Consider the following 16,249-nt stretch of genomic DNA (forward strand, 5'->3'; position numbering starts at 1 on the left):
AACTTGGTCTATAAGCAAACACAGAGAAAATTAAGTACATGTTCATGTCTCGCCACCAGATGGCAGGATATATTCATTACGTACAGGAGTCTTCTGGTTCAACTGATCCGAAGACGTAGGATTTGAGGTTTTCACTTTGGAGTCTAAAGATGGCCGTCTTCTGGGTTGTTACATCGTGTAGTCTGGTAAAAGTTTACTGACGTTTCATCGCCCTGATGATGTAGGCAGCAGGGACATCTAAAACGTTGGTAAACTTCTACCGGACAACCCAGAAGACAGACGTCTTCCGATTTGAAGACTATCGCATCAAATTCAGATTTATTCCTTGTTAGAACAAAATGTACGTCTCCGGAATAACAAAACAAAAAAATTATCGACATTTATATCTGATACTTGGGCGACCCGTTCTTCAGTGTCTGAGCATCTGCTGGTCCCAACTTTCGTTAGGACTCCTTGGATGAGTGATCGGTCCGTCGTGAGGCCTCTACCTGTACGCAGGACAGCACAACACAGAAAAAAATCCATGGCTTGAGTGGGATTCGAACACACGGCCAGTGTCCGAGCGGCACAAGGCCCACACCTCAGACCGCGCGGCCACTGTGAAGGCCCATTTATATTAAAGAGATATTAATTTTTATTTCAATAATATTTCAATGTTACAAAGTTTACATAAAGTGATGAAGGCATTAAGAACACACACACACACACAGAGTTCTTATTGGCTAAATTTTCAAAAAAAACCCTCCCCCACCTGAAAATGAAATCACAAATAAGACGCTCCGCCAGAGTAACATATTATCTGACGATGGTTGTTTTATTTTAAATAATGTAAAGAAAATAGATTACAGAACATCTTTCATGGACATTTTCAAATTCATGTTACGTAACATGCAGAGGTCCCTCGCCGTCAATTTCCTTCCGGTCACCGTGTTCACGTCATATAATCGGAGTAGCAGATCCGTCGTGAACAAGTCGGGCAACGAACGCAGCAAACAGGGAACCTGAAACAAAAGAAAGTCTTATGCCCAGAACAGGATTTGAACCTGAGCCTCCTCACATAGAGCAGCTTCAATTGCATTGCAGATTTTATTCTTCACTAAACCCTTAAAATCCATGATGCAACACGCCCCACCTCGTCATCCTCCATCTTACCATACACGGTAAAAAACTCGTCAATTACCAATGTCGTCGGCATTCCTTGAAGCACCGGCCGTGTTCTGTCACGCCCACAGCACACCACATACTGAAGAAACTTGCAGACAAAGTGCGTCTGTTGGGAAACTTCCCCGTCTCTTCCTGCTATCACCGTGAAAGTGTGGAACAAGTCCTTGAGCGCTTTCTGCAACGGTTCCCTGACCGACTGGCCACTGCTGTTGTACGGCTGGTTTGAATTCTGGGCACTAGACGTGGTCGTCGCAAACAGCGCCACGGCGTCCCCAGTCTCCGTCACGCCAGACGTTAACCGCAGCAGCTTGCCCGAGGGGCAGAGGCCTTCCAGATCCTGCAGGACAAGTATCATAAACAACGTGGCTGGTCTCCGAATAATGCCTTGTACTATGGCGAGGGCCTCCAAATTTTATCATATGTAGACAATTTGGTCAATGAATTCTATGCTTGCGGGCCAGACAATGAACATCAAATTTATTTGAAAATATATGACAGTGCAGTGGTACCTCTCCTTCGGTGTCTCGGCGACTTCTCTTGCGACTGTTCACGTGACCGGGCGCGGTATTGTTCTGAAACTCGAGCGCAGCGAAAACACAGTACGCACAAAGCTTCGCCAGGGCAGATGCCTGAGGCTCCACCAACTCATCACTCCTGAAAAAGCAGACAGAATGTTATTCTCCACATTTCCACTGGCACTTAATGTTTCCTCACTAGACCCCTAGTTTTCTTCGCCACACAGGGATCAAAGACGCATGTGAAGATTACGCCTGCACATCCATAATTCAGAATAGGAGACGTCCGTAGAAGACTTGCGCTGTTTCACCTCAATACTTGCAGAGCACGCACACATATTTCTCATAGAAGGCAAGATAAATGGACACAATAAGACATACAGATACTCACCCTGTATATATCCACATAAAAACTTCCATTGTTAATAACACAGGATTTCAACATGAAAGTACAAATTACTCACTGCAACCGGTTATGCAGGTACTGTGGCAGCACTTGCAGGAGCAGAGAGAGCGTGCAGTGTTCAATGTCTAGGTGGAACACGCCAAATGCAAGGTCAACCGCTCGGTCTAGATCCTCTTGGTAGCGAAACTTCAATACTTCCTGTCAATAAATAAGAATATCCTAACTAAGGGCAACGGAGACCTCGATTTCAGATATTTTAGCTATCTAATCCATCCCAGACACCCATTAAATCTTTGAAGCTGAAGCTCGTCTGCATATTATTTCATAATTCAGTCTGTACCTCAAAGAAAACAACACTTCGACACTAGAAGGATCGATTAATTGACGCTGTTTAAGGAAATAATGACTGTTTATTATGAGAATCAAACAAAACAAATGTACTCTGTGGGAAAAATGCAGAGTCGCTTGTTATTAAAGCTGGCGGTACATATGGCTTCCAATACATTTCAAGGGGTTAAAATGTTGTTAGCCAATAACCACACTTCATTAAGTTATTCAGATACATTCCGTGACACGAAGCTCACCTTTGTCAAATTAGTTACAAACCACTGCGAGCCACCAGTGTTGAGCAGGCTCTCGAGCGAGTGCGTCGCCTCAATATTGACCCATCCCCTCTGCTGGATGCCTGCCCACACAGAAACAAGCTGTTCACTGATTGGCTGCCGTGAAATAATGCTGAAAGTCACATCAGAAACACGTGATTACTGCTCCAGTACTTCAACTCGTATTTCCGCCAACTCCATGGAGCAGCATCCTGAAGAAGCTAAAAATCGTTTGGCTAATCAAAAAAAACACTGCGTTTTATAAAACCCAAAGGTTCACAAGAACCTAAACTGGACCCTATCTAAGCCAGATGAATCCAATCATCCTCACACCATATTTCTTTATTATCCATTTTAAAATTATCCTTCTACCCCGCTTACAACACCCAAATGTTCCCAACCAAAAACCTGTATGCATTTTAATAATATATTTTTAAAAAGACACATAATCTTCTACTAAACCACATTTCACAACCGCACAAATAATTAACAAAATTTCAAACAGAGAATTTCAACACCATGCTTACCTGTGAGACAAGGTCATCACTTTGACCTTTGACTGGGTCGGCGGATGAACGTCATACTGCATCTTACGAATTATCTGGAACATCAGAGCTGACCTGTAGAACAACAAAGTTTAGTTAATTTCTTCAAAACTCGTGGTGTACAACTGCACACCACAACACGTAGATGGAACACTTGAAAAGAGTAGAGATGTTGCCGTAGCAACAGCGACAATAAGAGAATACAACTAAAAAAAATCTCTCATTTCTATTACATAGTCAAGAAATTCCCTGCTGTATATGGAAATTTAAGGCTCGTGTTTTATTCTTTATAGGTGTTTAGAAAGGAAAATACAATAAGATGATATATTTTAATACGCTAGCACCGAGACTTAACTAAACAGTCGTTAACGAAGAGATGTTCGAAGACTTGAGTAAACTGACGGTTCTTTAATGAAGTTGATACTTGCCTCTCTTTGAAGTTGTCCTGCTGCGACATGTCTTCATTTGTCAGAGGAGTAAGGAACTGTTGTACCATGTTCAGGGGCTTAAGCAGCGCATCCTGGTGCAAGATCTGGGCACAAAGTTCAGTAACACATTAGACACACATCTTGACATGGTCCAGCGGGGAGCTCTGGAAAACTTGGTTGATGAAGCTTCAGGTTCCTTGACTAGCTCAGCTACTATCAGGTTCTTAAGAAGGAGCGTGCTCCACAAAGTTACTTAGCGAGTTTCAACACGTGACTTAAAAAGATAATATATCAAGGAAGGGGACAAGCTAAATCTGAAATTTTACAACTTTCGAGGCAGACATTTTTCTTACCACTCAGTATTTCTTGTAAGCACGCACTCCGTCAATTGCGATCTTCTAGGTTGTGATACCACATAGTATATATTGTGGTTGTCACTGATTCAAAGGAATATACTGTCTCCATCTCAGAGACAGAATAGGTTAAGTTTTCACTAATCACATCCCATTTACTGACAATAACCAACACGACACTCCAAGACACAAGGAATGATCAAGTAAATGAGATAAATTCACCACATTAACCAACGACAATTTTTGAGCAACACGTTCTTTGGTTGCGAGATACCCAACATTTTACAGCGTACAATAATTTCAAATACAGAAATTCCATTGTCATTACTGAGTCAGGAAATAACAACCTGCATATAACTGCAGAGCCACGCGGTTGCGCACACCGGAAGGCAGCACATACGGGACCTCATTGCATCAAGGATTCGTTTCACGTCATTAGCCGTGACCGCTCCGTGCTCCCACGCCAGAAGCACCTCCTTGATAGCTGCTGGTACGTGAAGACACACTTCATGCCACTTAACTTGGCTGGAACATACCAAACGTCGACTTAACGTTACCCTTCCATCTCCTTCTTTCTCTCCCAAGTGAACGTTTCCCAAGGAGTTCCCAAAAAAATTCTGTACGCAAACCTTGTCTCCCATATTTCTAACTCAGTCCACAGCCTCCTTGATTTTACTACACTAACAACACTGCGTGACTTGAAAAGTGCAGAAAATCTGTCAGATTTAAATCTAAAAGTTTCATTTAAGTTTCACCAAAGTACGTGTGCAGAATGCTATTATGAGAAAGGTCAAATCAACCCCAAACTGCTGCAACATTTTACTGTAATTGAAAGTCACCAAGAGTTTAGATTTTTTTAAATGTTGCCAAATCACTGCCATTCTGTTGATACTTGGGGCTCTGCGTGTGATTTTAACACTTACGGTGACAATTTTTCAATCCTCAGCACTTACGTGAATGTAAAAAAAGAAGTTTTGTCGGCAATTTCAGTGACTTTTGTTTATATACATATACAACCTAACACCCAAAATGAGTTCAAACGTTCACCTTAAAATTATATTATTTTAGGAAAGCCTTAAAAAAATAACTCATGGTAAAAAAGGAACCTAACCTAACCTAGTTTTAAAATCACCATCAGCAGAGTTGAACTGAGCAAGAAGGCCATCAACCCTAGCAGGATCACAGTGTTGCAACATTTGATCAGGCGACTTGGGTCGTCCACGTTCCACCATGCACTCTCTGACCCACTGCTCGAAGAAAGAATCACCTCCCTCCTCAGAGAGCACAACCTGTGAGCACATCACATAACGATGAACTTAATGATACATGAAGGTTCCGTACTGTTAACGACGTTCATAGGCTATGCCGCAGCTAAGGTGGTTAGTCACTGCTTCTCAATGTGGAGGCCTGTGTTCATGCCCAGAATTTGGGATTTGTGGTAGACATAGTGGTCTTGGAACAGGTTTCCCTCCAAGTCCATCAAGTTTCCCCTATCGATATCATTCCACGACTACTCCATATTCACTCACGTCCCACCTGGGGGACAGAAAATGGGCCTATTAGCGGCCCAGTTGTACCCAGACATAATCTAGCCCCACTGCAATTATAACAAAGTTGATCCTGGTTTTGGGTGCCTGCTAATGTTTCAGAAGGACACACTGTTTCCATCATGAGGGCTGAATCGAGGCGTTCTGTGAGTTAATGGCAAACCTGGGCAACCACACGATGTCGGTGCTAGACCATCATATGCATATGAAAATACAGTAAAATTGTAAAAAATGTCTGCACAATATGGGAGTAAGAAATTATAAATGATAAGGATTAAATAAGCCACGTGGATAAGATCAGATCACCTCTGGGCCATATGTGTGAACAATGGAGCACAGCATCAGAAAGGTGACATCAAACAACAAGGCCCTCGTCTGAGAAGCCTTCCCCCCTTCACCTCCGACCTGCTTACTGCATTCATTGAACTTCAGCAGTTTGGTCACAAATGTCCGCAGCTTCCCTTCTACGGCCGCTACAGCCAGGATCAGTTCGAAGCTCTTTCCTGTTAGCACCTGGCACAGTACGCTTAGCAGTGCCTCCTGCAACATTCACACAGACTGATTAAAACCTCGTAGTAAGTATCCCAGCGCAAGAAGCTACGCAACAATCACCAAATGGTTTCAAAGGTTCTCAAAAGAACCAATGGTTCATTCCTTCAGAGCTTTAATATTCATGCTGAGGCCAACATAACCATAAATTAGTGTTAATACAACTTAGTTTCCATTTATATTAATAATTTTCATTAGTACAGATACCAACTCTACGACAGTTCAATTCAAAGATTCACACTGTTGCCAATATCATTATTTTTAATGTGAGTACGAGAAATGTTCCCCACTTAATGGTACCTGCACCTTGTCGAGGTGGTGGGGCTTGAGTACCTCAGTGACCCCAAGAGCTACTGGTAGGGCCTCCCTAGCCGGATTGGTCGAGGGGGAGAGGTCAGACTAAGACAGGTACCCTGGTCCTCCAGGTTGGGGGTTGGTCGCAAGGCTAACAACCTTGCACCATAAAAAGGAAGACGCTTCGAAACCTCGATCAAAGCCTCGGACAGACAGACCTAACAGAGGACCGAATGGAAGAGGAGAATTGAGGAGGCCATGGACCGAATACGGACCGGAGAGCCATAGAAGAAGAAGAAGACAAGAAATGTTTGGTACTAAATTTCAAAGTATTTTTTACAATCTGTGACCATATAAAGTCCCATAAAATGTTTCACAGCTTATTACTGTCTAACATAAATCAAATAAAAGTTTAATGTGGCTGCCATGATGTTCTTTTACATCGTACAATGCAGTGATTTTAAAAAAATATATAAGATTTGAGGTTTTCATGGCAGAAAAGATATAACCGTGGTCTTCCAGGCTGACACTGTGTGAAATGTTGGTAACACCTATAATACTACACAGCATCACAACCCAGATGAAAAGCAATCCAAACTTCAACACAAAATTTTGTGGTCTCACATTAAACAGCACCGCCACTACCACCCCCAAAGTTCACACAGCTACTACGGTAGATAATTAAAAAGTACAAACATGGGATGGCCTCCTAAGACATCGATATCAAATATTCTGAAAATACATCTCCTAGGCTCGGAGTCATTGTCGGGAGGAAACGCACACATACAAGGTAAACAGAAATGACAATACCTTCAGTCGATCTTTCATTATACAGTAAGAGACACAAATTGCATTCGTCTTACCTGTACCTTCACGCAGTCCGCATCCAGTGTCTTCAGTATCCTGGAGAGCGTTGGTTCTGCTTTCACGATCACTTTTGGTATCGATGGCGCCTGAGTGGTTGACTGGTCCAGCTTCTGTATCGTAGTAGTCATTGCTTCCCTATTAGGCAGATAATTGTTTTACGACAACTGTTCTAATCCCTATCATATACGAGGGGCAGTCAAAAAGTTCCTGGAATTGTGGTACAGCACTGTCATGATACTAAACGATTCTGCCAACCACAAATCTGGATCCAAGAATTTATCAGAATGAAATCTCCGTTATTACAAAAATTCTAAACCATGATGTATAGTTTTCCACCTGTTCAACAATTAAGTCTCATACACATTTTTCTGTCTATTAAGATTTTCATACTGCCATAATGACCTCTCATTATTTTACCGTCTTACCACGTATTCATCAGCATATGTCAGGATCACCAAAATCATTCTTTAGCCCCTCAGTTTCAAATCCATGGAAAACTATTTATTTAAAGTCGTGGAATAACGTAATCCTCGACGCTAACGGCAAAACGCACCTCTTACTGGTGAAGTGGGTGACGTGACTCTCAGTGACCAGACCGTTCCTGAGCAGTTCTTTCAGCAGACACTCGATACAGTTACACGAACACTTAGCATCCATGATGTCCAGCAGTGGCGTGTACTGAAGAAGCAGTTCCAGCGCATCCACCACATCCTGTGAAAACTCCAGCTTCTCCTGTGGCTTCTCACCATTCTCGACTCCTATGACAATAAAACGGGAATAACAACTGCGATGGTAACTCATGACTACCACAGCATTAAACAATTTAAAACAAAACTTCATCTTTTGGAAATACACAGACCAATGTTAAGATCTTTCTTCACAATCACACTGTATCTGATACCTCGGATAGTGAAGTGTATCTGTCGCAGGATGTGTGGCACTTTAAGAAACGTGAAAGCACCCCATTGCGATTCAATACTCGTTCCCAGCACGTCATTTAGAGTGATGAAGCAAGCTCGCATAACCTCCGAGTACAGGCGAGGCATGTTGTAACTCTGTAAGGAACAAGACCAAGTCTTAACGTGCAATAAATCCTAACTTCCGTTAGCTAAATGTCCCAACTTGGTTACATTTAGTAAATACAATAAACAACAAGCTATGACAATTCTGGCTCTGTACATTAAATTACATGAACAAGCAAATTTTGTTTTCAAATGTACTACTAGTTACAAAACATTGTGTGCAAAGTAAGTTTCTATTTTGTGAATAAAAAATGTGTTACGATAAACACCAAAAAAGAAAACTGCACGAGATTGCTCGTACTGATAACGAGAATAACCGTAGCAACCAAAAAGAATGAAGAAAAAGAAGCATAATGTGAACTACAAACATAAATGACAACATAAAAATAAAACACGCTTCCAGAGGAAGGAATAGATGGAAACGCCAACTCAAGTCCTGAACCGGCGATATTCACCTTCAGCCTCTGGACGAGCAGCAATTCGTTGACAAACATCTGCGTGTCAGAGCTTGGGTTAAGAAGTACTTCGATAGCCAAAAGAGCCTGTAAGCAGTACGTCACTGGTTCCGAGTTATCGGGCTTTCCATCGGCTCCACCTTCACTGTTAATATCTAGACGACACAGCTTCCTGCCAACATTTACACGTTTTAACAGACAGAGAACAAGATAATTAACACTGTTCAGAGCTAAACACACCAAAGGGTAAAATAAATTCAGTGTTGTGGAAACAGTGACATAACAACATTTTTTCAAGTGGACAACAAAAAATTTTTATTAACAAAACTAAAGAAATGTACATGTCCCACGCCATAGCCACGCGGTCAGAGACATCGTGCTTCAGACCGGCGATACAGAATGCGCGCCAGCATCGTGAGGAAATTGGGAAGCTACAATGAGTAGCGTAATCCGGTCAGGAAAGCTAGCAATGGCTGGGAGTTCGTCGTGCTGACCACAGGTCACCCTATATCTGGTTGGATGATCGTTCATCTCTGCTTAGGCATGTGATCATGAGGCCAGCAGTCAAGCTAGTCGGCTTTGGCTCTCTGGAGCTGTTACGCCACGGATTTTTAAAGAAATGTACATAATGTAAACAATTAGAAAACAAAATTACAAACAGTAAAATACGGCAAACGCCAAATTCCACCTTAAATAAGGTCATTTTACATTAGTGTTGCACCATAATTCTTATACCTCATTGAGTCTCCAACAGGAACACTTGGCTGGAATGAATTTTGATTCAACAGCGCCTCCACTTCTTGACACTTCTTGATAACTTCATGGTACACATCTGTGAAATAAACATCTACATGGACAACGACCTCATTTCAAAAAACAACAAATGTTAGTGCTAAAACTGCATATTTCTAAGCTCAACCTGTTTCCAGTAACAATATTTCCTTAATGTGTTTTATGCATTCTATGCCAAAAAAAAAAACATAAAATAAATGAGTAAAGGGAGGTCACATACCTCCATACGTTTCACCTCTGAATGAACTGAATGATTTTAAATTAAATCTGATATCGAAAGTTTACACCAAACGTTCTGATGCAAATTTATATCTGGTTTGTACAAGAACAATAAAACCCCACATTTCATGACGTTAATCAGATATTCCCACATGCGGCCACAAAACATGTCGTACCTCTGCACTCATGCTTCGCTAGATACAACATGGCAACCAAGAAGTCACACTTAAGTATCTCAGCCAAGATGACAGCCGGCTTATCCAGCATCGACGTGAGCTCGATGTTGCCATTTCGGAGCTCCTGCAGATTCTTGATGGCATGTTGCATGCAGCTTAACAACCACTGTACTATAGAAAGCACTGCTGCAGCCAGTAAACCTTCCTCTGGTTTTCCTCGGCACGTAATGCCTCCCTGCGCAGAACAAGAAAATAACCAAACTTGGGACATTTTAGAGAAACGTGCTACCTCCAATTTCAAGGCTGAGGCGAGGCGTGTTCGGAAGCGGGTGGGTTATGTAAGGCTGGAAGAAAATCAGGCCAATAAGATGAAAATCAGAAGGATACATACGGACCAACAGAAAACAGATGCTTTCAGAGCACAAGTCAGGAGAGAGAAAGATGAAAGTCGCCATTTTGTAGGGTCAACAGCAAGACATGTTTTTGGAAAGACGTTCCTTCCATTCATGTGGAAAAGGGGCTTACAGGACCTGACCTGGGAATCTGCTGACATTCTACCCTAATCTGAAAATACAAAATGAAGGCAACGTCTGACACCACCATCTCCACTTTAATCTGAGCATCGATACTTAGAAATCATCGATGGCGGTATTCGGGGGTTGTGACCCTGTGTTGACTTGTAGGTAGATACCCATGTTCCTCTGAAACAATGGTACCCACCTGTAAATCTGCACAGTGTCATAACCTGCAAGACGAAAGATGACATCGTCAATGCCATAAGAAACTCAAATCTCAATTAAAATATGTTCAACTCGTTATTTAACATAAATAAACATACCTGGATTGCTTCCAGAAATTCAAGAAGACTAATAATGCAGTGAGGTTTATGGAACCCATCATATTTACTGATTCGCTGCAGGACAGCTGCATACGAAACAAGCTGGAAAATAAACACGTAAGCCAGACGTAGAAACACGGACATACTGATATAGATTTCCAGACAGAAATGCATGAATTCTTCTATCATTGATTTTTAAAGCACTTCTCCACTTCAGCACAAACTGTATAAACAGAATTCATAATACCGAGGTAATATCCATGATATTAGTCTCCAAAACTAATAAGCAAATTTTGTTACTAAAACTGTTAAATGAATTTAAGTCTGGTTCAATATAATATATAATCTACAGAAAATCAAATGTATAAATTTTCTTGGCAATGGCTCAGATCTCATGAAGATTAACTCGTAGATAAATCCTTTTTTAATCTTATGAATACTTAAAACAACACAAGGAAAATAATTTCTCACTATGTAATGTGAACTGCTTCAACCGTTGACTATACCTTCAACATCTGTAAAATATGTGTTACTGCACTTTGGAGTAACATTTCTACTCTTGTATCATACGATTATCATATATCCAAATGAACGGAGAACATGTAATTAATCAAACGATTAACAGTATTCTACTACCTGAGAGCTAAGTGAATGTTTGAGATATGAGATGACAAGTTGGTTGGGTCCAGGGCCAACGAGGGCTTGTTGAAGGATGCAGTCCGCTAGATTGTACACATCTCCACTGACCCCCCGTGGTAAAATCTAAAATTTCAGAAAAACAATTTACATAAAGATAGATTACAACCATACTTAAATATGAAATAAACTCAAAAATTTCAAACAATAATTTTGTATTTTATTTAAACAAATAATGTTTAAACTGATTACTGAGACTTCATAAGGCTCAAGATGTAACTGTACTTGTGAAATGCAATACACATTCTGGAATTTGAGACTTCTCTCAGATTCGGTTCTGGCCCACACACCAACAATTCTGACTTTTCTTTTCTCTTTTCACCATCTGCAGGCACTCTACCTTAAAATTGGTCATGCCCTCCTCTAATTCTTTTAAGATTCATCCTGCAATTCACTGCAGTTAAAATTATCTTTTAAATTATAATTTTATCGCTGATCTGAAATACATTACTTTCTTTAAATCTACCACGTGAGAAGGTAAACATACAACACTCATTCAATAATAATACTGCAATTTCAATCAATCCCATGACAGAGTTGAGACAAAGAGGATTACACATTTTTAAACTCACAGTTTTGATGTGGATGCCCCACTGCAGGTCAGACCAACGTTCCCGCCAGGCTCGTAGTAGTAGCGCCTTCAAGCTGCTCGTCTTACTGGTCATACTGGATAATGGGCCCCTCATACTAGCTTCAGGATTGTCACATGTGTCTCATGATTTTATGCAGCCTATTATGACAGATTGGTTTACTTTCAGCAGTGCTAACTGATCCATATACTGCTTCCCAATACTGTTTCATCACACCTTATTCATTAAGCATGAAAGACACAAACAATGTAACATTATACATCATGTAAATAACAGAAAGGTCTTTTTTTAATGTAATAAAAACCGTAATAACATACGTTTCTTGTTATACTTATAGTGCACAGGGAAAATGCCAACATTTATATCTTCAACACATACAAAATCCTCCACATACCTCCTCCGAATAATTTTCTTAGCAAAGACTGCAAATATACCTATACGAAATTAAAGATGCTTACAATGTATCATAATTAGAATACTTAGGTTACGAGGCGTATCGTTTTTTCTACTACACTGTAACTAACATTACACACCACCATCTTTACGACATTAGTACCAACATCAACAAATAATGCTATAAGTTGGCAACCCGGGTGGCTTATGACGTCACTCACATTGTGCTGCCATCTATCTGCAACTGCCTCAAAGTAATATTGGCCACAGCACATTAACGATCCATAAATCTTGTAATTAATTTACTTATGATTTATTTAACAGTGTTGTCAGCTGGAAAGACCATTTTGCATCAATTGATGGTATGAAAATGAAAAAATTATTTGCGAAGGATATGAAAGGAAGCAGTTATGACATTTAAGGTATTGAACCAGAATTTTTCTGGATGGACTAAGGAAAACCACAAGAAAAATCATGGTGAACAGTCTATAAATGCCAATTTCAACAAATGACTCTTGAAACATGAAACACAACTTTAACCAACTAAGGCCAAGTTATTTTACCTTTAAGTAAATTTGTACCAAGTTTTAGTTTACAGTTATCAACACTCATCATATAGATGTTACATTTCAACATTGGAATGAATAAACTGGAATTTATTATAAGTACTATACACAGAGATATGACATTTTGTTTGAGAATCTGTTTTTGACTCAATTCAAGCTATCTGTATGAGCCACTTTTCCACAGCTTCCAGCGATGCTGGCTTCTCAGAATCCACATTCACTGCAATGGATTCAGCAAAATCTACTTTGATCGGAAGCAGATGTGCAAACTCAAAATCTTTATCTTTCTTTCCCAAGAAAGTGTTGTTGTTCATAGCTTCATTCGTGCTTTCCAACTGGCTGGACTTCGTCATACGTAGCACATTCCTGGAACAAGCAACTTTCATTATGCACTTTTGGGTAAAAAAAGTTTCAACATCACTGTTCAAAACACTACTAAGACAGAAAGCACTGGACATGATAATACCTGAAGCCTGTGTTTCCTTGTTAACATGTGTAGGACACACGACAAAGCACCAACTGCAAAGAGTTTATTTTCAGGAAATAAAATACGTTTTACTTAGATTGGTTAACTTACATTTCCTTCTGAACCAATGACTTGATAACCAAACATCCTTTTGCCATAGTTTGGTCCTGTTTGTTGCACAAAATGAGAAATGGGAGGGAGTTGTTGGCCACGACAATATCAGACAACAGGGTAAACAGGAATCTGGAATGAAAAACAAGATATATATACAAGATTTCATTTTTCCTAGATTTAAGCAACACTTCAAGTATCAACATCATCATCTACTAAAATTTCCAATATCATGAACCATCTTATAACAAAGATTCTTCCATTCTTCTCTGTCCTCTCATATGTTAATAGTAAGAATTGGAGGAGGGGGAAACGTGCATTCAAGGTTATGTTAACCATGATAATGTTATGTTTCTAGATCCATTACGACTCATTTGAAAAGACAATTATACCTCTGAACATACAATTACTTACTCAGCTACATCTTGAATGTCCTTCTGGAAGGTGACAGAGTCTATAACATAAATAATACCTCTTGTTACTCCTTTATATTCATCAAAGAACTTTGCCCGAAGTCGTTCATGTCCCGGAACATCAACAATTCTTAATAAACCCTGAAAATTATAATTATTAAATGAAGAAACAATTTAAAAAAACTCGATAAACATTTACCAAAGATACAGCTACAATGTTTATCTGCATACATGACAGTCCTAGACAAAAAGTTTGTAAAATTGTATATTCATGTACAAGCCCTGTCACAACTCAGAACTACTGAATAGACAGGTTTAGACGCAAAACTCTCTTCTGCACTATAAAACAAAAGTAATGTAGAATCTAAATTGTAATCTCTAAAATTAGCTAATGGTGTTCCTTACATTGCCAGAGTTGTATTCACCACTGTTTTCCTTGACAGACGTGTGGGTATGAACAAACTTTTTGTGCAGCAGCTGAGAATAGATCACCGTCTTTCCCGAATCACTCAGTCCCATCAGTAAGACACTCCTCCTTGCAGTCTTCTTACGATGCCATATTACAAATACTGAAATAAATTTCATGTCACCTGTATTCTGAGTTTCTCAAACTAGGAACTGTACCAGCTTACTTCAAAGTCACAGAAAACTTAAAAATCAGTTATTACAAACTGGAATATGTGCGTCCCATCGGAAATGAATTCTGTATTTTGAAATGTCATTACAACTCTCCTTCCCACTAAGAGTATCTTGAGTTCGTGCTCCATTCCTGAGCCACTAAGACTGTTAATGTGCGCTTTCTTGGTCGTTCCAAGTCTTTGGGAACGTGGAAATTATGCAACAGTGTTTCTTATTACAAATTGGTTATGTTGAAACACTGTTCCATATGTTACATGTTCGCACAAACAAAGATTCTAGAAACGAATGAAAATTAACCTACCTGTTGTAATCAGAACAATGATGATGGCAATTACAATCCCAATTATCTGGGGATCATACCAATTAATTGACTGACCAAGTCTTAATAGCGATTTGATGCTTGGTGTCTCCATGCTAATTGGTACACGTACTCAATACAAAATAAATTACGAAACGGAATGAAATCACATCTGCAAGCGAAGACAGAAATGAAATATTCTTAACATGTACGACAATTATCTAGACGTCTATTACAACTGTGGTACCAATATACTAATACTAAATAATACTACTTGCTACAATAAAAATGAAACAATGCCATTTTGTTTATTTCGTAACGTCACTTCCGAAACAGATGACATGCTGCGATACAGGTATACCAACGCCTTGAACGAATCGATTAGAAAATCCCCTTTCATTTCCCTGTAATGAAACATATCTCAGCCAGTAGATCGCTCTGCTCGACAAGACTTGAGTGGCATCTACCGGGCAACAGGAATCTCTTACAAGGGAACCGTATCGAACAATCAGACCCTATCGTAAATTTATGGCCAATGTAGCAGGGTCAAAACACTCCATTGTTTCTTTGCAACACAAAACTTTATTTCCCACGGCCATCCCGGGTCCTGTTACTGCAAAACGTAACAAAAAGTATTAATTTCTTCGTAGCTTAATTGTTAGCGTTCGTGCTGCCCCCATCATCAGAGAAGAGCGTGATGGAGGCAGACAAATTAAGGAAGATAAATCTCTCGGCTCTTGCAGCAAACATCAGAAAGATAAAAAATGCATACAACATTTTGGTCGAGAAATCAGGAAATCTAAAGGAAAGAGCCTACGTGGAAGACCCAGGCATAGATGAGAGAATAATATTAAAATGAATCTTAAGGAAACGATGTGAGAAGTTTGTGACTAAACAGGGGTCAGAGGTGACCTCCTGACTTTCGTATTTTGTAACAGACGAGGAATTTCTAGACTAGCTAGGCGACTATTAGCTTCTGAATAAGAACGCTGTTCATGGAGTTAGTTACAGACTCAGATCCAACAGCTCATATTAAATTTTTTGTTTGATACATTGTTTATATAGCGACACTTTTATTAACTGCTTCAAATTTGGTCCCTAATTTGGAAAAATAATTATACACGGAGATGGACGTAAATAGTTCTATCATTCTTCCATCCACACATAGGTCTTCCAAGTTACCTCTTTCTTTCAGGTTTTCCGATGAAAACAAGTGTGTATTTCACATCTCTCCCATGCCTGCTACACGTCTATCTCATCTCCTTGGTTTCAATTAATCCTTAAGGTAGAAATTAATCGGACGAC

General features: G+C 39.9%; 2 protein-coding genes across 5 annotated transcripts; both read right to left on the reverse strand.

The window, feature by feature from the left end:
• Positions 1-770: 770 nt before the first annotated feature.
• MED24 (mediator complex subunit 24) lies at positions 771-12,934 on the reverse strand. 4 transcript variants are annotated; one of them, XM_087356502.1, is made up of 20 exons: positions 12,517-12,934; positions 12,041-12,198; positions 11,409-11,534; positions 10,773-10,874; positions 9,935-10,169; positions 9,483-9,579; positions 8,748-8,919; positions 8,172-8,325; positions 7,824-8,028; positions 7,267-7,405; positions 5,867-6,100; positions 5,130-5,302; positions 4,361-4,538; positions 3,661-3,764; positions 3,215-3,307; positions 2,670-2,820; positions 2,144-2,283; positions 1,674-1,818; positions 1,181-1,501; positions 771-1,001 (listed from the first exon to the last, which is right to left on the reverse strand). In XM_087356502.1, the coding sequence occupies exons 2-20, from the start codon at positions 12,152-12,154 to the stop codon at positions 843-845; spliced, it is 3,042 nt and encodes a 1,013-aa protein (XP_087212628.1). In that variant the 5' UTR covers positions 12,155-12,198; positions 12,517-12,934; the 3' UTR covers positions 771-842. The 4 variants fall into 4 exon arrangements, with proteins under 4 accessions (XP_087212628.1, XP_087212627.1, XP_021940557.2 ...); XM_087356501.1 differs by having other exon boundaries at positions 12,041-12,274; XM_022084865.2 differs by having other exon boundaries at positions 12,453-12,934.
• Positions 12,935-13,086: 152 nt separating this feature from the next.
• Positions 13,087-15,275, reverse strand: SrpRbeta (signal recognition particle receptor beta). The gene is made up of 5 exons (XM_022084873.2): positions 14,948-15,275; positions 14,413-14,576; positions 14,009-14,148; positions 13,595-13,726; positions 13,087-13,383 (listed from the first exon to the last, which is right to left on the reverse strand). Exons 1-5 carry the CDS (start codon positions 15,057-15,059, stop codon positions 13,170-13,172), a joined length of 762 nt encoding a protein of 253 aa, XP_021940565.1. The 5' UTR covers positions 15,060-15,275; the 3' UTR covers positions 13,087-13,169.
• Positions 15,276-16,249: the final 974 nt, after the last annotated feature.

Source organism: Zootermopsis nevadensis, unplaced genomic scaffold, assembly GCF_977971745.1.
Source record: "Zootermopsis nevadensis isolate Lab colony 2312 unplaced genomic scaffold, Znev_1.0 Znev_ptg000027l, whole genome shotgun sequence".
Taxonomy (NCBI): domain Eukaryota; kingdom Metazoa; phylum Arthropoda; class Insecta; order Blattodea; family Termopsidae; genus Zootermopsis; species Zootermopsis nevadensis.

Bases quoted from the DNA above. Each gene is read 5' to 3' on its own strand.
- SrpRbeta (XM_022084873.2), bottom strand. From the start codon at position 15,059: ATGGAGACACCAAGCATCAAATCGCTATTAAGACTTGGTCAGTCAATT. The intron at 14,577-14,947 runs GTAGGTTAATTT...AATTTATTTCAG, and splicing joins CATTGTTCTGATTACAACAG to TATTTGTAATATGGCATCGT. The intron at 14,149-14,412 runs GTAAGGAACACC...TATAATTTTCAG, and splicing joins GTGAATACAACTCTGGCAAT to GGTTTATTAAGAATTGTTGA.
- MED24 (XM_087356502.1), bottom strand. From the start codon at position 12,154: ATGAGGGGCCCATTATCCAGTATGACCAGTAAGACGAGCAGCTTGAAG. The intron at 8,920-9,482 runs GTATAAGAATTA...AAATGTTGGCAG, and splicing joins CCTGTTGGAGACTCAATGAG to GAAGCTGTGTCGTCTAGATA. The intron at 1,002-1,180 runs GTAATTGACGAG...CTTTTGTTTCAG, and splicing joins AAGGAATGCCGACGACATTG to GTTCCCTGTTTGCTGCGTTC.